The sequence below is a fragment of the Seriola dumerili genome, unplaced genomic scaffold (genome assembly GCF_002260705.1).
Source record: "Seriola dumerili isolate Sdu_G_001 unplaced genomic scaffold, Sdu_1.0 BDQW01000230.1, whole genome shotgun sequence".
Classification (NCBI taxonomy): domain Eukaryota; kingdom Metazoa; phylum Chordata; class Actinopteri; order Carangiformes; family Carangidae; genus Seriola; species Seriola dumerili.
The window spans coordinates 3834470-3854819 of NW_019174485.1; the positions used below are offsets into that span (position 1 = coordinate 3834470).

At 37.5% G+C, this 20350-nt stretch overlaps 2 protein-coding genes across 2 annotated transcripts; one reads left to right on the plus strand and one right to left on the minus strand.

The window, feature by feature from the left end:
• The first annotated feature begins 4640 nt into the window (after positions 1–4640).
• LOC111229324 (importin subunit alpha-5-like) lies at positions 4641–9132 on the plus strand. The gene is made up of 12 exons (XM_022755612.1): positions 4641–4706; positions 4795–4938; positions 5012–5097; positions 5252–5420; positions 5599–5698; positions 6013–6095; positions 6747–6833; positions 6939–7115; positions 7420–7653; positions 8418–8600; positions 8716–8862; positions 9046–9132. The coding sequence occupies exons 1-12, from the start codon at positions 4641–4643 to the stop codon at positions 9130–9132; spliced, it is 1563 nt and encodes a 520-aa protein (XP_022611333.1).
• Positions 9133–11432: 2300 nt separating this feature from the next.
• On the minus strand, positions 11433–14361 carry xpa (XPA, DNA damage recognition and repair factor). Its single transcript, XM_022755646.1, has 5 exons — positions 13980–14361; positions 13751–13856; positions 13156–13321; positions 12481–12598; positions 11433–12383 (listed from the first exon to the last, which is right to left on the minus strand). Exons 1-5 carry the CDS (start codon positions 14320–14322, stop codon positions 12229–12231), a joined length of 888 nt encoding a protein of 295 aa, XP_022611367.1. The 5' UTR covers positions 14323–14361; the 3' UTR covers positions 11433–12228.
• Positions 14362–20350: the final 5989 nt, after the last annotated feature.

Below are 20350 nucleotides of genomic sequence, written 5' to 3' on the forward strand. Positions count from 1 at the left end.
CCTCAAATTCAGTTTTTGCAAACAATATTGGCAAGTTTTTCCCCCTGGTTCACAAGTGTTGTGTGAACTAATATTTGTAAATGTATTAGCGGTCTGTAAGTGATTCATTTATTAAACTTAGTTTCCTGCTTCTATTGCCCTGTAAACTTTTTATTTTTTGACTGATCTGTATTGAATTTTCAAAACTGCAGGCCAGTAAACGTGTGTGAGTGTGTGTGTGTGTGTGTATGTGTGTGTGTGTGTGTGTGTGTGTGTGTGTGTGTGTGTGTGTGTGTGTGTGTGTGTGTGTCTACAGGAAATGATAAATGGCTTATTTCGATCTCTCAGCTGTTGAGCCTTCAGCCCGTTTATACAAGCCAACGACAAGGGCTTTGTCAGCAGAAACAAATGATCTATCAAAACACACACACACACACACACACACACACACACACACACACACACAGCTTGGTCAGTGTTGAGTATGATGGATTGGACCTGAGGTGTGTCTTGTCTGGGTTATTGATAGACAGGTATTGGAGTGGCAGCATGAAATATTAATAGAGTGGAGCTAAACGCCGATCTGACAAAGAATGAGAAGGAGAACGAGAAGGGCAAAGAGAGAGATGTATGAAATGCAAAAATGCAATGACAAGAGCTGTTCCTGAGGGATTACAACATGAAGAAGTGATGAGTACCATTAGAAAGGCAAAGCACTCACATACATGTGTCTGAGAATTCAAAATATGTCTGATATCAGTATCAAATTTTTCTTTTCTCAATGGAAATTCCCTCCATCCTTGATACATTTCACAAACACACACACTCAAATCTTTCTCTCTCTCTGTTTCTGTCACTCTAACCCACATCCTGTTGTGGTTCTTGTTCTCTCCTCTGCTTTGATATCTGAGAGCCGCTGACTTACGTGGACAGACAAAGCGCACCTTTGTCTTTGCCACACTGCAAGAGTGTTTGTCATCATTTTGTGCAATCTATGTTTTGCATGTGTGTTTGACTGTGTCCAGGTTCTTCCTACCATAATGCCAGCAAGACACAAACACACACACATGCATACACACACACACACACACACACACACACACACACACATACACACGCACACACACACAGACACACACACACACACACCAATCTCTTACCAACAATTTGTCCTCAGTATTACATCTAAACTGACGAAGAAGGATGAAACATACCTCAGCTATTAGATGCAGAGAGGGCATATTAATACACAAGTTTGTGTGTGTGTGTGTGTGTGTGTATTGACGCAGCACTGCAGCACAATCTATACTAATGATTTCCCATAGACACCTCAAGTTGATCTGGGAAGGGAGGGAGAGAAGTCAAAAGAGACGAATGAAGAGATTGAAGGACAGAAATACTAAAGGAAGAAGGAGGCAGCATAGAGAAAAGTAAGGAGGGTATAAGTACCAGTAATGCGAATCCACAATTAACAGTTGAAACAATGTGGGCTAAGATTTTCTACTTTTTGCTGAGAAAGTGGCACCTATTATTATAATTTACATATATATACAGTATGTGTGTTAGAAAACAAAGTAATTTCATCCAGTGACCAAATCTTCGTCCACTGAGGATACTCGGTTTCACTGCTCATGTTCTTAGTCCTCTGTGCCCAGGTCCAGACAACTAGGCCTCTCTCCGAACCCCAACCTGACCACTGGAAATTATTTTATACATTTTACATAGCAATGAAGACAATTAAGATTAAATATGACAGTAAACTATTATTTAATTGTCCTGTCATCCATGTTAATATCTCTGAATTAATTCCTCAAATTCAGTTTTTGCAAACAATATTGGCAAGTTTTTCCCCCTGGTTCACAAGTGTTGTGTGAACTAATATTTGTAAATGTATTAGCGGTCTGTAAGTGATTCATTTATTAAACTTAGTTTCCTGCTTCTATTGCCCTGTAAACTTTTTATTTTTTGACTGATCTGTATTGAATTTTCAAAAACACACCAATCTCTTGCCAACAATTTGTCCTCACACACACACACACACACAAACAAACTTGTGCATTATTCCCTCTCTGCATCTAATAGCTGAGGTATGTTTCAACATTCTTCGTCATTTTAAATGTAATACTGATGACAAATGAATGAATTTGATGAATTAATTCAGAGATATTAACATGGATATATATGTATATATATATATATATATATATATATATATAACCTTAATAGTCTGTGTTTCTGCTAGTGTGTGTGTGTGTGTGTGTGTGTGTATGTGTGTGCGTGAGTGTGTGTGTGTGTGTGTGAGTGTGCATATGTGTGCTTGAGTCCGTGTGAGTGTTTGTGAAGCCTGGAACCTGCACAGAGGAATTTCCTCCAATCACCTCACATTGTTCAGACTAACAAGGAGTCAAAGACGACAGAGCAGGACAGAAACACTCCACACCCTTCAGGGTGTCTCTGAGGAACCATAAGCACTTCCAGGTCAAAAGGCCAGCAGGATGATCTCACGGGCAATGAGAGGAGCAGACACACATACTGTACAAAACTCCCCTTCAACAGGTCATTATGCCAGAAATTATGTCTTGAAATTGCATATTTCTTAAATTTCATCATCGCTGCCATATATCAACACCTCTGGTAAAAGCTCACAGTAGCCCAGTCGTCCTCTGAAGGACATTCTGACCTTTACAGCAATGATAATAAAAGATAAAAGTAGCTAGAGAGCATCTGTGTTTATCCTCTTTGGTTTCTCACGCCTGACAGAAGGAAATCACTAATAGTAAAGCAGGGGTAAGAAAACAGAGCAGAGGTAGAGAAAATGTCAGGGGCGGTGTTGAGACAAGTGAAATTTCCTTTTCCATCCATTTTATTTAATGATTTCAATTTCGCCCTGTGAGATGACTGATGCTCCTTACTTTAATATGGTACTGACCTGCTGCCAAAGTCCTCACTAACGCTATCTTTCCCTTTAACAAGTCACCAAACTGGTCAAAGCTATAAAGCTGTGGTTGTACAGGAAAATACAAAATTAAGTCAACAAATCCAATATCTTGTCAGAAACATTCACAGTTTTCTATGAAAACCACGAACTAAGTTTTCAAAAACGCAGCATGACTTCAGCTTCTTAAAGCTGCATTAATGTATTTTTGGCCACTAGGGGGCAGAAAACTCCTAAAACAGGCTGAGAGATACATCCATCCCTTTGGTTTGAGTCCAGAGCCTTTCTTGATGTGAGGCGACAGGCGATATGAGCGACAACCACTGCACCACTCTTGACAGATACACAGACAACGTCACCATTACTCTGTGTATGTAGGTACACTGGTAATGTTGCTGAGGAAGTCCCAAGCCATGTCTGTGAAGGTTGACAAAAATATATCAGTGTTTTAAAAGACTTGTTTTCCCCATCCACGCCACTATGTGAGATTTCAAGATTGATCACCTGTGGAGAGTGTTTCAAAAAGCTAAGCTAATTTTTAGAGGTGGACATGAGTAGATAGAAGGACAGAAATGCAGAGGTGAAAATGTCTTTTTATTTTGTTTACGGTTCTGTGTTAAGGAAACAACCATGACGAGGGCTGTGACCTACACTTAGGTAGGTGGTGGTATAAGGCTGCAGAGGGACTGAGTGTGTTTATACTGTACATGAGTCTAAGCACTCATAATCACATGACCCTGTTTTGTGCAGCATATGTATGTGCGTGCTATGTGTGTGTGTGTGTGTGTGTGTGTGTGTGTGTGTGTGTGTGTGTGTGTGTGTGTGTGTGTGTGCATGCTATCAAGAGGAAGCCATTGTAACTTGGTCAGGGGGAAACCTCCACTTTAGCTGCAATTGTTCAGCCCTTCCTGGCTGTTACAGAGGAAGAGCAGACTCCATCACTGTCACACTCTTTCTCTGCCTTGCTTTCTCCCTCACCCTCTTTCTTCTTTTCCACTTGTTTGAGCCACTTATTTTTATCTTCTCCCTTTTTTTTTTAACTCATTCTTGACCTCCTCCATCTGCAATAATGTAACTAAAATATCCCTGCACTATTAGGAAGTAGTCACTCTGCTTTTGGTAGATATGAAGATAGAGATACAACATGAATTCACAAGAAAAATAAAAAATGTCCTCTGATTTTGCATATGTCAGATTTCATCACAGTTACCTTAACACACACTTACACAGAAATGCTTTATATAGATGTCAGTTATGTTATGCTGCCATCTATTGCCTAAGACACGCAATGATAGGTTACAACAGCAGCATTTGCAGTAAAAGCACGTAACTTTTCAGACTGTGGAATTTCAAACCTTCTTGTTAGTAATTTAGGGGTAATCAGTAATTAATGACATTGAATTCATTCCTTAATGCCTGTAGTTTCATACCATTGTTCTTACTGCAAAGACTGGAACATTTGCTCATTAACACACAGACGTTTAACAAACTTTTAGCTGGCGCCAGAGGGGATCTGTAATCTTTGGTTACTTGATTGAAGGTCGCACAGCTGCAGGTGCATGAACCAATAGGGGTGTTACATCAATCAGAGCTAATTAGATTCACCTGGGGCGGCTCTGCTACTTATATGCTCCCTGCGCAAGGTTTCATTAAGTTTTCATCAGTGTGAGTGAAGCAGTTCCGACGTGTTCGACGTGCTTAGGAAAAAGAAAAAAAGCAGTCCACCATGCCCACCAAAAACGTTATGGACGAGCGGATCGCCAAATTCAAAAACAAGGGGAAAGATCCAGCAGTAAGTTGATGTTAAATTATCAAATTATGTAGGCTTTTAATGCGATTTTTTTTTTTTTTTACCGACACTGCATATTGTCCACTTGCAGAAACTTCGTGATAAAAGGATCGCGGAGTGCGTGGAGCTGCGCAAAGCTCACAAGAATGAAAGTTTCCTCAAGAGAAGAAACATTACGCTGTCGTCTCTTCCGGATGAGGAGGCCCTCTCTCCCGACTACATCACTAACGAGATGGTTAGTTCACAGAGACCTCTAACAATTGAATTCAAACTAGTTTTAGTTTTAACATATTGCTTAACATTTATAGATCCCCTCTTATTCCATTGAGGAGATAGTTAAAGACGTGAACAGCGGCCGGATTGAGTCCCAAACCCGAGGCTGTCAGGCAGCCAGGTGAGCCCTCAGTAATGATTATCTAATGTCTGTACTTCATTAGATGTGAATTCCTTTAACCCCTCTTATGTCATAAGTGACTACATTTGAGTTTTAGACTGTTAGTTGGGAAAATGTTTCTCTTGAAGTAAAGTTTCCTCCACCCGTTCCCCAGGAAGCTGCTTTCTCAGGAACGTAACCCTCCTCTGAAGGAGATCGTTGATGCTGGTCTGCTGACCCGTTTTGTGTCCTTCCTGTCGATGGACGATGAGCCGACTCTGCAATTTGAAGCAGCTTGGGCTCTGACAAACGTTGCCTCTGGAACATCTTGGCATACACAACAGGTGTCGACACTGTGTTTAAACCTGACGCACAACTATAGTCAACGTAATGTTTAATATGACTGTAACCATCCAGCTTCACAGTAACTTGGGTTCTCATGGTCCATGATGAACGTATGTCTTCAACATCTTGAATCTCTTTCAGAATAAACTGAAAATAAATCTATACTTCTGTCATCAGGTGGTGGAACATGGTGCTGTACCTGCTTTCATCGCCTTGCTGGCCTCACCAATGTTGCATATCAGTGAACAGGCTGTCTGGGCTCTGGGAAATATTGCAGGTAAAATGTTAAGTTAATGTCTTATGTTGCCATCATATTCAAATAAGACTTGAAATTAATACAACTGAGTGTTCAACAGAAAAAGTCCTAATGTTTCCAAAAGTACAAAATTTAAGTGGTTGTCAACCTTATAGCGCATTAACTAGGAATGTAACTGAGGTATGACGTTACTTGGATTCATATAGTTCAGATGTTAATGTGGTTTGTTTCACTGTAAAGGGCTCAGTGCAGAAAAATAAAGGCATTGATGGTGTAGCCAGAATTTGTGCATTTTACTGACTTGCTGTACTAATGTCACCAAATGCAACTCGAAGGCGACGGTTCGGCTTATCGAGATGTCCTGATTGAGTGCAATGTCGTCCCAGCCTTGCTGGCCCGTATATGCCCAGACACACCAGTAAGTCAAAACTTTACAAGACCAGCTCCAACTGTGCACTCAAAGTCTATAATTTGCCTGTTTCACTTGAGTGATGAATTTATCATAAATTGTTTTAAGAAAACTGGCTTACAAAACATTTTTTGCCATGTGCAGATTTACCTACATTTACACTGACTTCTCAAAAGGCCAACTGATGCAGCTTGGCGTACACCACCAATTTAGCATAGAACTCTTAACATTGTCAAACTCATGATGGACAGTTTAAATGTCTAAATTGAAGGAGAACAAAGTTAATCCCACATTCTTCTTCCATGTCAACTTGACTGGCAAATGTAGTAGTTGTTGTTGTTGTTGGCCTCAAGTCAAGATGAGTGGGCTACAGGTTTCTAAGGTCCACACCTCCAGATTTTATTTTCCAACATGAGTCCTCAGTCCAAACTGCTCTTGACTGAAATGACAACATGAGGCAATTCATCAGATTTCATATGGCTTCCTCTGAAGCCACCAAAGGTTTAACTTTCACATGTGCATGAGTCCTCAACGCCTGTAAACTGACTTTGTGTGATCAGTGATGTATCCCTTAGTGAAGTGAAACATTTTATCAGCTATGTGGTAGTAGTTTAACTTATGCTACTCTATAGTCCTGTTACTCATGATTTATCTCCCCAGGTTGGCTACCTGCGTAACCTAACATGGACTCTGTCCAACTTGTGCCGAAATAAGAACCCGTTTCCACCCTTGTCTGCAGTCCTACAGGTAAGTGACCCCCTACCCATCCCAGCTTGGTTCTTGCTGTTCTCCAGTCCAGAAAAGTGCCCACAATACCAGTGAGATGACTAATGTGCTGCACTTGTCCTTCAGGTGCTTCCCTCTCTGATCCAGTTGCTCCATCTCAGTGATAAGGACATCTTGTCTGATGCATGCTGGGCCATTTCCTACCTCTCGGATGGCGACAATGATCGTATTGATGTTGTAGTAAAAACTGGTGTTGTCCCCCGGCTGGTGGAGCTCATGAGCCATGAGGAGCTCATTGTCATGGTAGTGTGTTCTCAAACAGTAACGATCAACTGTCCTGTAGCAACCTGTACCAGTGAGGTAATCCAAGTGTACCTGCCAATGCTCATTTTTCCTGGGACTCTCCTGTATTTCAAGGTTTTTCTGGGGGGAAACTCCCATAATTTGCAGAAACTTCATGAGAAAACAATCTCACAGAAAAATCCCCCCCCACCTTGAAATGTGTTGGCAGGTATGAATCTAAATCACTTCTGACTTTTTTTTTTTTTTTTTTTTTTTTTTTTTTTTTTTTTTTTTTTTTTTCTCTTTCTTTCAACTTTACCTCCAGACCCCAGCCCTCCGCTCCATCGGGAACATAGTGAGTGGCTCTGACCTGCAGACCCAGATGGCAATTGATGCTGGAATTCTGAATGTCCTACCTCAACTTATGAGGCACCCAAAGGCAAGTGTGCAGAAGGAGGCAGCTTGGGCATTGTCCAATATTGCTGCAGGACCATGTAAGCAAATCCAACAGCTCATCACCTGCGGACTGGTCCCTCCTCTGGTAGAACAGCTTAGAAATGTGAGTACATCATGAACTGGGATTAGTTGGCATGTGAAACTACTTGTATAACAAATATGTAAAGGGCTTTCCACAGACGCATGTCACAGGTGTAAATCAAACTTGATGATGGCTGAGCTCATTTAGCTGTTTCAGTTTCAGGGTCCTGGTATTGTACATGTTGGCTCTTTGTTTTACTTACTAGAACAAAATGGAACAGAGCCCCTTAATGTTAATGGTGTCTGTACTTCTATCATGAATCCAATTTCTTCAACTAAGTTGAAACTTTATTCAGGGGCTTTATGACTTGAAATTTAACCAGCTACTTAATCTTTCTAAGCAAGAAATTTTTAAAATCATTGTACTTGTTTGTGACAGCACTACAGAGATGCAATGCCCCTCAGCTGCCTCAAATGACTGACTGAACTGACAAAATTGATTCAAATTCCTAATTGATTAAATTGTAGAAAGTTAAGTGACTGGAAATGGCTGTCTGGAGGCCAGTGTCTATACAAAGAGTGCACTAGAACATAAAGACCATGTGGGGTTTTTCTGCTTGTCTACATGGTGACATCTTACACATTGTTGCACTCCTGTGACAATCATCTTAAACAAACTTGCAACAGCCAAGAAAAACAGTGGGTCTTTAAATTTTTAGATATTTAGGGATAAGGAACACTTAATCCTTTTCTGAAAGGAAAAACATCATAGTTTTCACTGGTCGGTTTCAAATGTTAAGCAAGCAGGTGAACAATTCTATATATACATTTTTCTTCCCCCATCAGGGAGACTTTAAGACTCAAAGGGAAGCAGTATGGGCAGTGACTAACTTCACCAGTGGGGCCACTGTGGAGCAGGTGGTCCATATCGTGCAGAGTGGAGCCCTGGAGGCACTAATCAACCTTCTGCAGGTCAAAGATGCTAAAGTCATTCTGGTCATCCTGGATGGCATCAACAACATGTTCATGGTGAGGAGGGGGTGGGCCTCAGAGTTAACACTTGCATCCGAATAGTCTAAAACCTCAACTAGAACTCTGAAATGACCAGATATCAGATGGTTTCAGTTGCTGTGTGACTCCTCAGGCAGCAGACAAGCTCGGTGAGACGGAGAAACTTAGCCTGTTGGTTGAAGAGCTGGGAGGGCTGGACCGCATTGAGATGCTGCAGAACCATGACAATGAAATGGTGTACCAGGCTGCACATAACCTCATAGAGAAATACTTTGGTGATGTAAGTGGCTGATACATGGCAAATCGCATATCTAAGTTCTTTGCTGCATTAAGATAATTTGTGTCTGAAGGTGAAGTAATCCTTGTGGCACTCTTGGCAGAAGGGTTTTAGAAGTAATGTCTATTTGTAATTTTTGAAATTTCCCTTTTTTTTTTTTTTTTTTCTTTTTTCTTGTCCTTCTAGGATGACATTGAGGGAGTCAAGGTTGCCACTACTGACGATGCATTTGAATTTCAGTGCTCTGATGTTCAGAGAACCTTTGAATTTTAAACTCAACTTGTGTATTGTGTTTTTTAATTCATGTGGGGAAAATAAATAAATCTAAGACATTACATTCCATATTAGAGGTGTATCTGTCTCAAGCTGGTAAATAAACCAACAATAGGCCTCCTGGCTACAAGACTAAAATGTAAGACTGTATGTTGAGGTGGAACTGTATGTAAATTAAACTATAGCAAAGTCCTGACTAGCTGCAGTTCAGTTTCTAAGGGAAGGGGAGTTGGAAATGGTAAAACATGTTCCTGAGTTGACAGCCATATTCAGAAATTGATATCGTCGTCAGCATTTGTTAGTCTTTGAACCTTTTTTTGCCAGCATTGAAAATTCATCTGGTCTTTTGTCAGTCTGGAAATATTTAAACCATAAGGTCTGCGGCTTGTAGATAATGGTGGCATCTGTAGCTGCTAAAACTAACAAAATTGCTAATTAGGTACACCAAGCTAAAATGTAGTCTAATAGTTGTTCTACCTCATGAAGGTTGTCTTTGTCAAGTGACACTGAGTCACTGACTGTTTGGAGGATGTGGTTTGTCATTTATTTATTTATTTATTTTTTAAAAAAGTGGATTGTTTTTATTTGTACAGTTATAAGAAATGTGATCAGGGATTTCTGGAAACCCTTTTTAGACACTGGCACCACAACACTGTCAGCAGTTTCCATGTTGACTTTCTGTGTTAAGTTTTTCTTGCCCCAGGCTTTCAACAAGTTAGACCAAAACATGGATAGATCCCATGTTCAGTGTTTTATTCATTTGTGGTAACTGGCCCTTTTAACCTTGCAACTTCTTTCTTTCAGAACTGATAAAATAGCAAAAATTAGCAGGCTACAAAAAGAAAATCTGGGGACATTCTTGATGCATGCTTTTTTTTTTTTTTTTTTTTTTTTTAAATATATAAAATAAAAACACACCCTCCATGCCACCCTTTGCTCTCGCTCACCCTCGCTTTAAGACATCTGTTGTCCAGACTGAACACTTCACTGACTCTGACAGTTATAGCACCTGCTGCACCACTATCTGGTAAGATCAGTTATTTCATCTCACCTTTAGTTGGTAACATTTTTTGTTTGTGCATTATAAATATATTGAGTGGATGATTAGGCCATAAGCAATTTTTTTTACAGCTACTGTATCAAATCTGAGTGAATTTTTTTTTTTTTTTTTTTTTTTTTTTTTTTTAATTCAGATTCTATTGTAGAAAATTTCTGCTAATGGATTTATGGCCTGACTAATGTGATTTGTCTACCGTAAATAAGCAGAAGCCAGAATTGACTTTTTTTTTTTTTTTTTTCTTTCAGACCCTGCCAATCATGTTGAAGGATAACATGTCTATTTACTGTCTGCTGCCTCTGTATAAGGCCTCTAGATGCAAAAACATTAAGCTTACAGAAACATATGCAATACTATCCACTGATGTTGATATATTCCCCTAGCTTGTAAAAACTTCTGTAGCTTGAATGGTATTTGAAAATGACTTATGCTGATGCCTCCCTACATCCCGGTTTGAATAGATAACATAGCTGCATTTTTATATCAACGTTTACTATACTGTGTAGATTCAACATGAATTTGCCCTTTCATTAAAAACCACTTGAAACAATGTGGCCAGCTTTATTGTGGATTGTCTAAGAAAATTAGATTTCACTTAAGTTCTGTTTCCCAACTGTATAAAGTACATGTTGTTTTTCTACAGTTGGATGTTGAGACATCTCCACTGGAGGCTACAATGGAGCCATCTTTAACCTCTGATGATCTTGAAAAGGTTCAGAATATCACAAGACCACCCCACCACCTGCCAGGGAGCACCAGGGAAGGTCTGGACACCACATACACAAAACTTTGTGCCCATAAAGCCATGCAGAACATGGAAATGTACGACTCTCGTTTCAGTTCCACGCCCTCCACTTCCTGCTGTCGGACGCCATTGTCTTGAACTTTTGATATCATCACATCTGTCACTGAATGGTAGTTGAAGTGACTTAAATGTGCAACTTGTACAACTGCAAATCTGGCCAAGACAATTTAAGAATTAAGAATTTAAGAATATTTTTATTTACAATAAACTAAGCATAAGAGTGCAAAGCATGTGCAAATATTGTTTTTTAATGTGAGCTTTATTTGCCATAAAACATTTGAAGACTTTCCACAGACAAAAAAAGTTTATTTTCCTTAATATATTTTTCATAATTTATTAATGAGCATTTCTAACAAATGAAAAGTGACAAACCTACATCACAGCTGTGTGAACTTTTTCCATGAAATTTTTTTTTTTTTTTTACAAAGATATAAACATGTTTATTTTCAATCTCAGTCTTGAATAGATGATCTAAATAACCCCTGAGAAAACCCACAACACTGTTCCTTTATCATCACCAAGTGAATATCTGGACAATGACATCCTGTGTCTTTACTTGATAACAAATGGTATCAAACATTTATTCACAGAAACCAATATTTATTAGTCTGAAATCACACGCTTCAGCCCAGACTGAGATCTATGCACCACTAGATCTTTGTCCAATGACAGATGATAGCTGAATGTCTTATATTATAATTTAGAAGTTGATGTTATAGAATGCATGGTGAGATGGTCCCTAATAACGGCCAATTAAACCACCATATCCTTTATAACCTAATACAGTCAGAGTGAATAAGGCCACAAACAGTGATGAGAAGTGAGTGAAGAGTTTTAATCTTAATGCTAATATCTGTTTCAATAATAAAGAGAAAATTGCCCCACAATTCACTGTTTCGTTCAGATTTCAATATCATGCCTCCCTTCATTTGCCCAACATAGAAGGGAATTCCTAACAGGAAAAGAGGCAACAGGCATATAATCTACCGCAATACAGAATCAACGTTTACGCTGAGGTGAGGGACAGCCATTTAAAATACTATTACTACTGACCTAAAAAGTCTCTGTGTCACACAGAGTGATTTTGGCCCCCAGTAAATGATCAAGATGGAGTGTTTTATATATATTTATATAATAACAAAAAAATAGTAGTGGAGAGTTTGTGAGAGGCAAGGGTCTCCACAGAAGCACCAAACATCTTCTCCTTGTCAACTGTAACATTGTGTGTGTGTGTCTACATTTTCTCATAGTTGAGTTCATGTCCGCAGGTGGTGCAGGTTTTCTTGTAGAGGTCCTCCTCTGGATCTACCACCTCCTCCGGTCCATACTGATGTTGGTGAACGCTGGTGTCTTTGGTCCACATGCTACTCCTCACCGCCCTGCGCAGCTCTGACACAGACACACACAAATGTTGATGTTTAAACTCCACACAGTGTTACTGTAACTGACTTGGCATTTGGGAGTTTTGTCTAAAAAGGAAACCAACCTTTGACCTTCTTGTTGAAGCGTTTTTGTTTCTGCACCTCTCTATTCTCTTCCCTCGTCTCCCTGGCCTCCTCGAGAGCCTCCTCCGAACCCCACACCTCCATACATCTCTTCTCCACCTGGAGTGCACACACACACAAACACGTGAAGCAGACTCATGAATGCATAGCTGGGGCAAGAAAAACCTTATAGAACAATCAGGGTTATTTGGCCTTTGACCAAAAAGGTTCTGGCTTTAGTTTAGGAATACAACGATTTTTGGTTAACTTATTGATTATTTAGTCTTGATAAAATGTTGGAAAATTTCCTAGAGCCCAAGATTACATCTTCAATATCTTGTTTTGTCCAAGCAACAACTCAAAATCTGAAGATATGTTGCGGTGATATGAAGGACAAAAAAGGACAATGAAAGGACAGTAACCTCGACCTACAAACTCTTGGGACGAAAGTCAGTCAGAAGTTTTGAAATGCAATGTTTGCATTTTAGTGTTAATTTGCAAAATGTGCAACAGTTACTGTTTGTAATTTAGCACAGTGTGGTATAAGTTAGTGTGCACCTATTTAGTGCAGTTGTAATATGCTACATTATTTTTGAGATCATAATGAACACCTGCATTCTTCAGGCGTCAGTCATAGGAACCCCAATACCCCACACACACACACGCACGCACGCCACCTGTAGTTTGAGGTAGAGCTTCATATCTCCCCAGCGTGGGTTGTGAGGGTTTTTCTTCAGTATAAACCTGAGCGGAGGCTCTCGCTTATCCAGGTCACAGTTCTTCAGCAGGTAGTGCTGCATGGCCTCAGTTCTGGAGATCAGCTTGTGCTTCTCCTCATTGTCTCTGAAGAGAAAGATGCTTAAACTGTTAGTCTATCCGATCAAGAGATTCAAGGAGAAAGGACAGGAAAACAGAAAATGCCACTGTGTGCCTGGATATGTGCAACTTTCAGAATTTTAAATTTTTAAATTTAAGCCTAAATAAGCAGAAGATTACATGACATGTAGCCCATCTATGATGTAAACCAAATATTCAAATTGTAGTTGCTTTAAAATGGCAAAGACTTAAAGTGATCCGTTAGTCTTTACTTTGCACAAATATAAGAATAAAACATAATCCATTACTGCAGAGACAAACTGCTGTGGTGGGGAGGTTAAAAACACAGAGAAAGTTAAAAAAAAAAAAAAAAGTATGTAACAATGACTGTACAAATGAAATAATGCGATCATGAAAAACATTAGAGAAAAACTAACATGCTCATTGTGTGTGTACCTGCACTTGTCACACACAGACAGGTCAAAGCTGTTGCTGAGGTAGGAGTCCATAAAGGGTTTTTCACATTCATCACACACCAAGTAGTCTGGCTCAATCACCGGAGCTGGAATGAATGAATGAGAGAGTGTGAGAGAGAGTATGAGAATGTGTGTGTGAGAGAGAGAGAGAGAGAGAGAGGTGTTACTCAACACACAAGTAAATATTATATGCATGCACACACACACACCTGGCTGATGCACCACCTTCCTGGCTTTCTGCTCTTCCTCTCCGTCCTCCTCCTCGTCGATGAAAAACCCGGCTCCGGAGTCGATGGTCTTGGAGACTTTGGCCGAGGTTGCGCCCTCCACAGCAGACAAAGGGCGGCTCGCGAGTCGAGCTTGCCGGAGCATCAACGCGCGCTGCCGGTTCCTCTCGATTTTAGCCCGCATCGCTGCAGAAAGCTCGGGTTTAGGACTCTGCTCTGGGTCGGGACCAGCAGCGTCCACCCCTTCTGACTCTGAGCGATTCATGTTGTCACCGCATGGAAATGAATGACGCCACTCTACAAACCGATCGTTGTTATGGTCCATACAAAGCGCAGCGCCAGATTGTTGTTACAAAAGTGACAGCTGCACGCTTCCGGCTGCGACTTCTTCTTCCTTTTATCTTAAACTTGTAGGTGTATTGCCGCCCCCTTGCGGCCTTATGAGGCTACTCGCTAGTGCTACATTTATGTTCTGGTTAATAACACCAAACTAATGTCAGTATAAGGCGGTGTACCAATACATACTTATTCATATATAGGTATTGGGAAACAAGGTGTAAAGCTATGGAATAAGGGGGTATCAATTCGCGATCTTACAAAGATCTCATACTGTAGTTATTCTTTAACTAATCTAGGACATATAAGTACATTTAATTAAGTACTATACTTAAGTAGCCTATATTTTTCAAGTAACTGTATTTTACTTGAATTTTTTTTTTGGGGGGGGGGATTACTTTTACTCCACCCCACTTGAAGACAAATATTATACTTTTTGACTCCTCTACATTTTTATGAAGTACTCTTAATTTGAAGCAGCTTTTCATCTGTGGAATGAATTTTATTTTATTTTGAAAATTTGATAGACCATACACTGTGTTCATAACACTGTCAATCATGTTGTTTTGCTGCATTTGCATTTTTGAGCAGCTCAGTTTGAACTTGGCAGTGGCTGGTATAACAATTTTTGAAAAGAAATAATGAAATAATGAAAGATTCTTTTTGTTTTAAATATTTGCTGTGTTTTCCAACAATGGCTCCTTTTGATGATTCAGTTGTCTTTCAGGGTCATTTCAATTAGTTTTTTTTATCATATTCTCAAGGCCGGCCCATGGCTACCAGGGGGCCCCCAAGAGCGCTTGAAATGCCCCAGAATGCCCCAGGAGATCTTATATATATATATTTTAACACTAGGGCCGCTAGCATTCTAGCACTCATAGACACCACAACAGTCTGCCAGACCTTCATAATTACATTGTTTGGGCTCTCAAGGGGTTCTGCTCAAGCAGCGGAAAAAATAGATACTGTTCAGTAGTATTAATATTAGCTAATTAATTTGTTTATTTGGAGGCTAAAACTGTCAGATAGGCCTAGAGAAGTAAATAAGAAGACATCACAGTAGAGAAGAATTGGTAACTATCCAATTGTCAATCAATGTTTTTCCATGTCTAGCCTACAGTATGAGAAGCCGCCTAGGCCAAAACTGAAAACTTCACTTGCACATGATATGACTTTTTATGTCTTACTACAGTATGACGTTTTTATGCCTTACTATATTATGATGTCTTTATTAATTTTTTGACATTTTTTGACATTTTTATGCCTTGTTATACTATGACATTTGAGGACTTATGACATTATTATACCTTACTATACTATGACATCTTTTGTCATTTTTATGCCTTACTATACTATGACTTTTTTATACCCATACTGTGATGTTTTTATTCCTTACTATAGTATGACATTTTATGCCTCACTATACTGTGACTTTTTTATGTCTTATTACATTATGACATTTTATGCCTTAACATACTATTATGTTTTATTTGTTTTACTATTCTATGACGGTTTTATGACGTTTTCTTATGTGCTGTTAAAGTATGACATGTTTTATGCCTTACTACACTATGGCGTTTTTATGCTTTATTATATTATGATGTTTTTGTCTTTATACTATGACAATTTCATGTCTTACTATATTGTGAATTGTTATGCCTTACTATACTATGACATTTTTATGACGTTTTTTATGCTTTACTACATTAAGATGTTTTAATTACGTTTTTTATGCCTTACCATACTATGATGTTCTTATGACTTACTGTACTATGACGTTTTTATGAATTACTATACTATAACTTTTTAAGTCTTACTATAATGTGACTTTTTTTAATTATACTGACGTTTTTATCTTACGATACTATGACATTTTAATGAGATTTTTTATGCCTTACCATACTATGATGTTCTTATGACTTACTATACTATGCCGTTTTTATGACTTTTTTATGACTTACTATACCATGACGTTTTCATAACAGTTTTTATGCCTAACTATACTATAACTTTTTCTGCCTTAATATAAGGTGATGTTTTTATACCTTACTATACTATGACATTTTTAAACATTTTTTTTACCTTAATATACTATGACATTTTTTTTATGCGCTATTATAATATGATGTGTTTTATGCCTTACTACACTATAACGTTTTTATGCTTTATTATACACTGTTGCTCATAAAGTTCGAATAAAATATTTTTTACCTCTTTCCATGAAACGATTGTGACAATGTGATTTATTTCATTTCACCTGGGTAATTGGGACACATAATGTAATCATTGCACCTGGTCAAAAGTGATTACTGATGCATTTAAATAGGAATAAAGAGAGGATTTTGTCTAAAAACAAAATTATTCCAACTTTATGGGAAACAGTGTACTATGATGTTGTTGTCTTTATGCTATGACAATTTTATGCATAACTATATTGTGAATGTTTATGCCTTACTATACTATGACATTTTTAAACATTTTTATGCCTCACTATACTCTGACATTTTTTGACATTTTCATGCCATACTATACGATGACATTTTTTTACATTTTTATGCCTTACTATACTATGACATTTTTTGACATCTCTATGCCTTACTATAGTATGACTTTTGATGTCTTGTCATAGTATGACATTTTGATGTCATACTATACTATGACATACGGGATTCGAACCGGGTCCGATGTGGCAAGGACTGTAGTCTCTACATGTGGGGCGCCTGCTCAACCCACTGCGCCACTCGACACCCAACTATAACATGACTTTTGTCGACTTGTCATAGTATGACATAGTATGACATTGTTATGCCTTATTATACTATCACGTTTTTTTGATATTTTTATGCCTTACTATACAATGATTGTTGACGACTTTGTCATAGTATCACATTTCTATGGCTTACTATACTATGACGTTTTTTGACATCTTCATGCCTTACTATACTATGACATTTTTTGACATTTTTATGCCTTATTATACTGTGAAATTTTTAACATTTATATGCCTTACTATACTTTGACTTTTGACGACTTGTCATAGTATGACATTGTTATGCCTTATTATACTATCACATTTTTTTTGACGTCTCTATGCCTTAGTATACTATGACTTTTGACGACTTTGTCACAGTATTACATTTTTATGACTTACTATACTATGACCTTTTTTGACATTTTAGCCTTACTATACTATGACATTTTTTGACAAATTTATGCCTATTGACGACTTATCATAGTATGACATTTTTATGCCATACTATACTATGACTTTTTTTGACATTTTTATGCCTTAATATACTATGACATTTTTTGTCATTTTTATGCCTTACTACACAATGATTTTTGACGACTTGCAATATTATGACATTTTTTGACATTTTTATGCCTTACTATACTATGACTTTTGATGTCTTGTCATGGTATGACAGTTTTATGCCTCACTATACTATGACGTTTTTTTTTTTAATTTTTATGCCTTACTATACTATGACATTTTTTGTCATTTCTATGCCTTACTATACTTTGACTTTTGACGACTTCAAATATTATGACATTTTTTGACATTTTTTTGCCTTACTATAGTATGACATTTGATGTCTTGTCATAGTATGACATTTTGATGTCATACTATACTATGACATTTTTTAACATTTTTATACCCTTCTGTACTATGACTTTAGACAACTTATAACAGTATGACATTGTTGTGCCTTACTAAACTATCACGTTTTGTTGACATTTTTATGCCCTATTATACTATGACTTTTAACGACTTGTCATAGTATGACATCTCTAGGCCTTACTATACTATGACGTTTGACGACTTGCAATATTATGACATTTTTTGACATTTTTATACCTTACTATACTATGACATTTTTTGTCATTTTTATGCCTTACTATACTATGACTTTTGATGACTTCCAATATTATGACATTTTTTGACGTTTTTTTGCCTTACTATAGTATGACTTTTGAAGACTTGTCATAGTACGACATTGTTATGCCTTATTATACTATCACGTTTTTTTTTACATCTCTATGCCTTAGGATACTATGACTTTAGACAACTTATAACAGTATGACATTGTTGTGCCTTACTAAACTATCACGTTTTGTTGACATTTTTATGCCCTATTATACTATGACTTTTAACGACTTGTCATAGTATGACATCTCTAGGCCTTACTATACTATGACGTTTGACGACTTGCAATATTATGACATTTTTTGACATTTTTTTGCCTTACTATATAATGATTTTTGATGTCTTGTCATAGTATGACATTTTTATGTCTTACTATACTATGACATTTTTTTGACATTTTTATGCCTTACTATACTATGACTTTTGACGAGTTGCAATATTATGACATTTTTTGACATTTTTATGCCTTACTATACTATGACTTTTGATGTCTTGTCATGGTATGACATTTTTATGCCTTAATATACTATGACATTTTTTGTCATTTTTATGCCTTACTATACAATGATTTTTGACAACTTGCAATATCATATTTTTTGACTTTTTTTTGCCTTACTATGGTATGACTTTTGATGTCTTGTCATAGTATGAGATTTTTATGTCATACTAATCTAAGATATTTTTTGACATTTTTATGCCCTATTATACTATGACTTTTAACGACTTGTCATAGTATGACATCTCTAGGCCTTACTATACTATGACGTTTGACGACTTGCAATATTATGACATTTTTTGACATTTTTATACCTAACTATACTATGACATTTTTTTTTTTTTAAAGTATATTTTTCTTTTATTTTTATGCCTTTATTAGATAGCACAGTAGAGAGAGACAGGAAATGGGGATGCAGACAGAAGGGGAACAAAATGCAGCAAAGGGCTGTCCGATACGGGATTCGAACCGGGTCCGACTGTGGTCTCTACATGTGGGGCGCCTGCTCAACCCACTGCGCCACTCGACGCTCAACTATAGTATGACTTTTGTCGAATTGTGATAGTATAAAATTTTTAGGCTTTACTATACTATGACGTTTTTTTGACATTTTTATGCCTTACTATACTATGACTTTTAATGACTTCCAATATTATGACATTTTTTGACGTTTTTTTGCCTTACTATGGTATGACTTTTGACGACTTGTCATAGTATTACATTTTTATGACTTACTATTCTATGACGTTTTTTGACATTTTAACCTTACTATACTATGACATTTTTTGACAATTATATGCCTATTGACGACTTGTCATGATATGATTTTTTTGCCTTTTTTTTTTTTAAAGTATATATTTTCTTTATTTTTATGCCTTTATTAGATAGCACAGTAGAGAAAGAAAGGAAATGGGGATGCAGACAGAAGGGGAACAAAATGCAGTAAAGGGCTGTCCGATACGGGATTCGAACCGGGTCCGATGTGGCAAGGACTGTAGTCTCTACATGTGGGGCGCCTGCTCAACCCACTGCGCCACTCGACACCCAACTATAACATGACTTTTGTCGAATTGTTATAGTATGACATTTTTATGCCTCACTATACTATGTCGTTTTTTTTGACATTTTTGTGCCTTACTAGACTATGACTTTTGACGACTTGCAATATTATCACATTTTTTTACATTTTTTTGCCTTACTATAGAATGACTTTTGAAGTCATGTCATAGTATGACATTTTTTGGCTTACTATACTGTGACATTTTTTGTCATTTTTATGCCTTACTATACTATGACTTTTGACGACTTGTCATAGTACGACATTGTTGTGCCTTACTATACTATGACGTTTTTTTGACATTTTTATGCCTTACTATACTATGATATTTTTTGTCATTTTTATGCCTTACTATACTATGACTTTTAATGACTTCCAATATTATGAGATTTTTTGACGTTTTTTTGCCTTACTATGGTATGACTTTTGACGACTTGTCATAGTATTACATTTTTATGACTTACTATACTATGACGTTTTTTGACATTTTAGCCTTACTATACTATGACATTTTTTGACAATTATATGCCTATTGA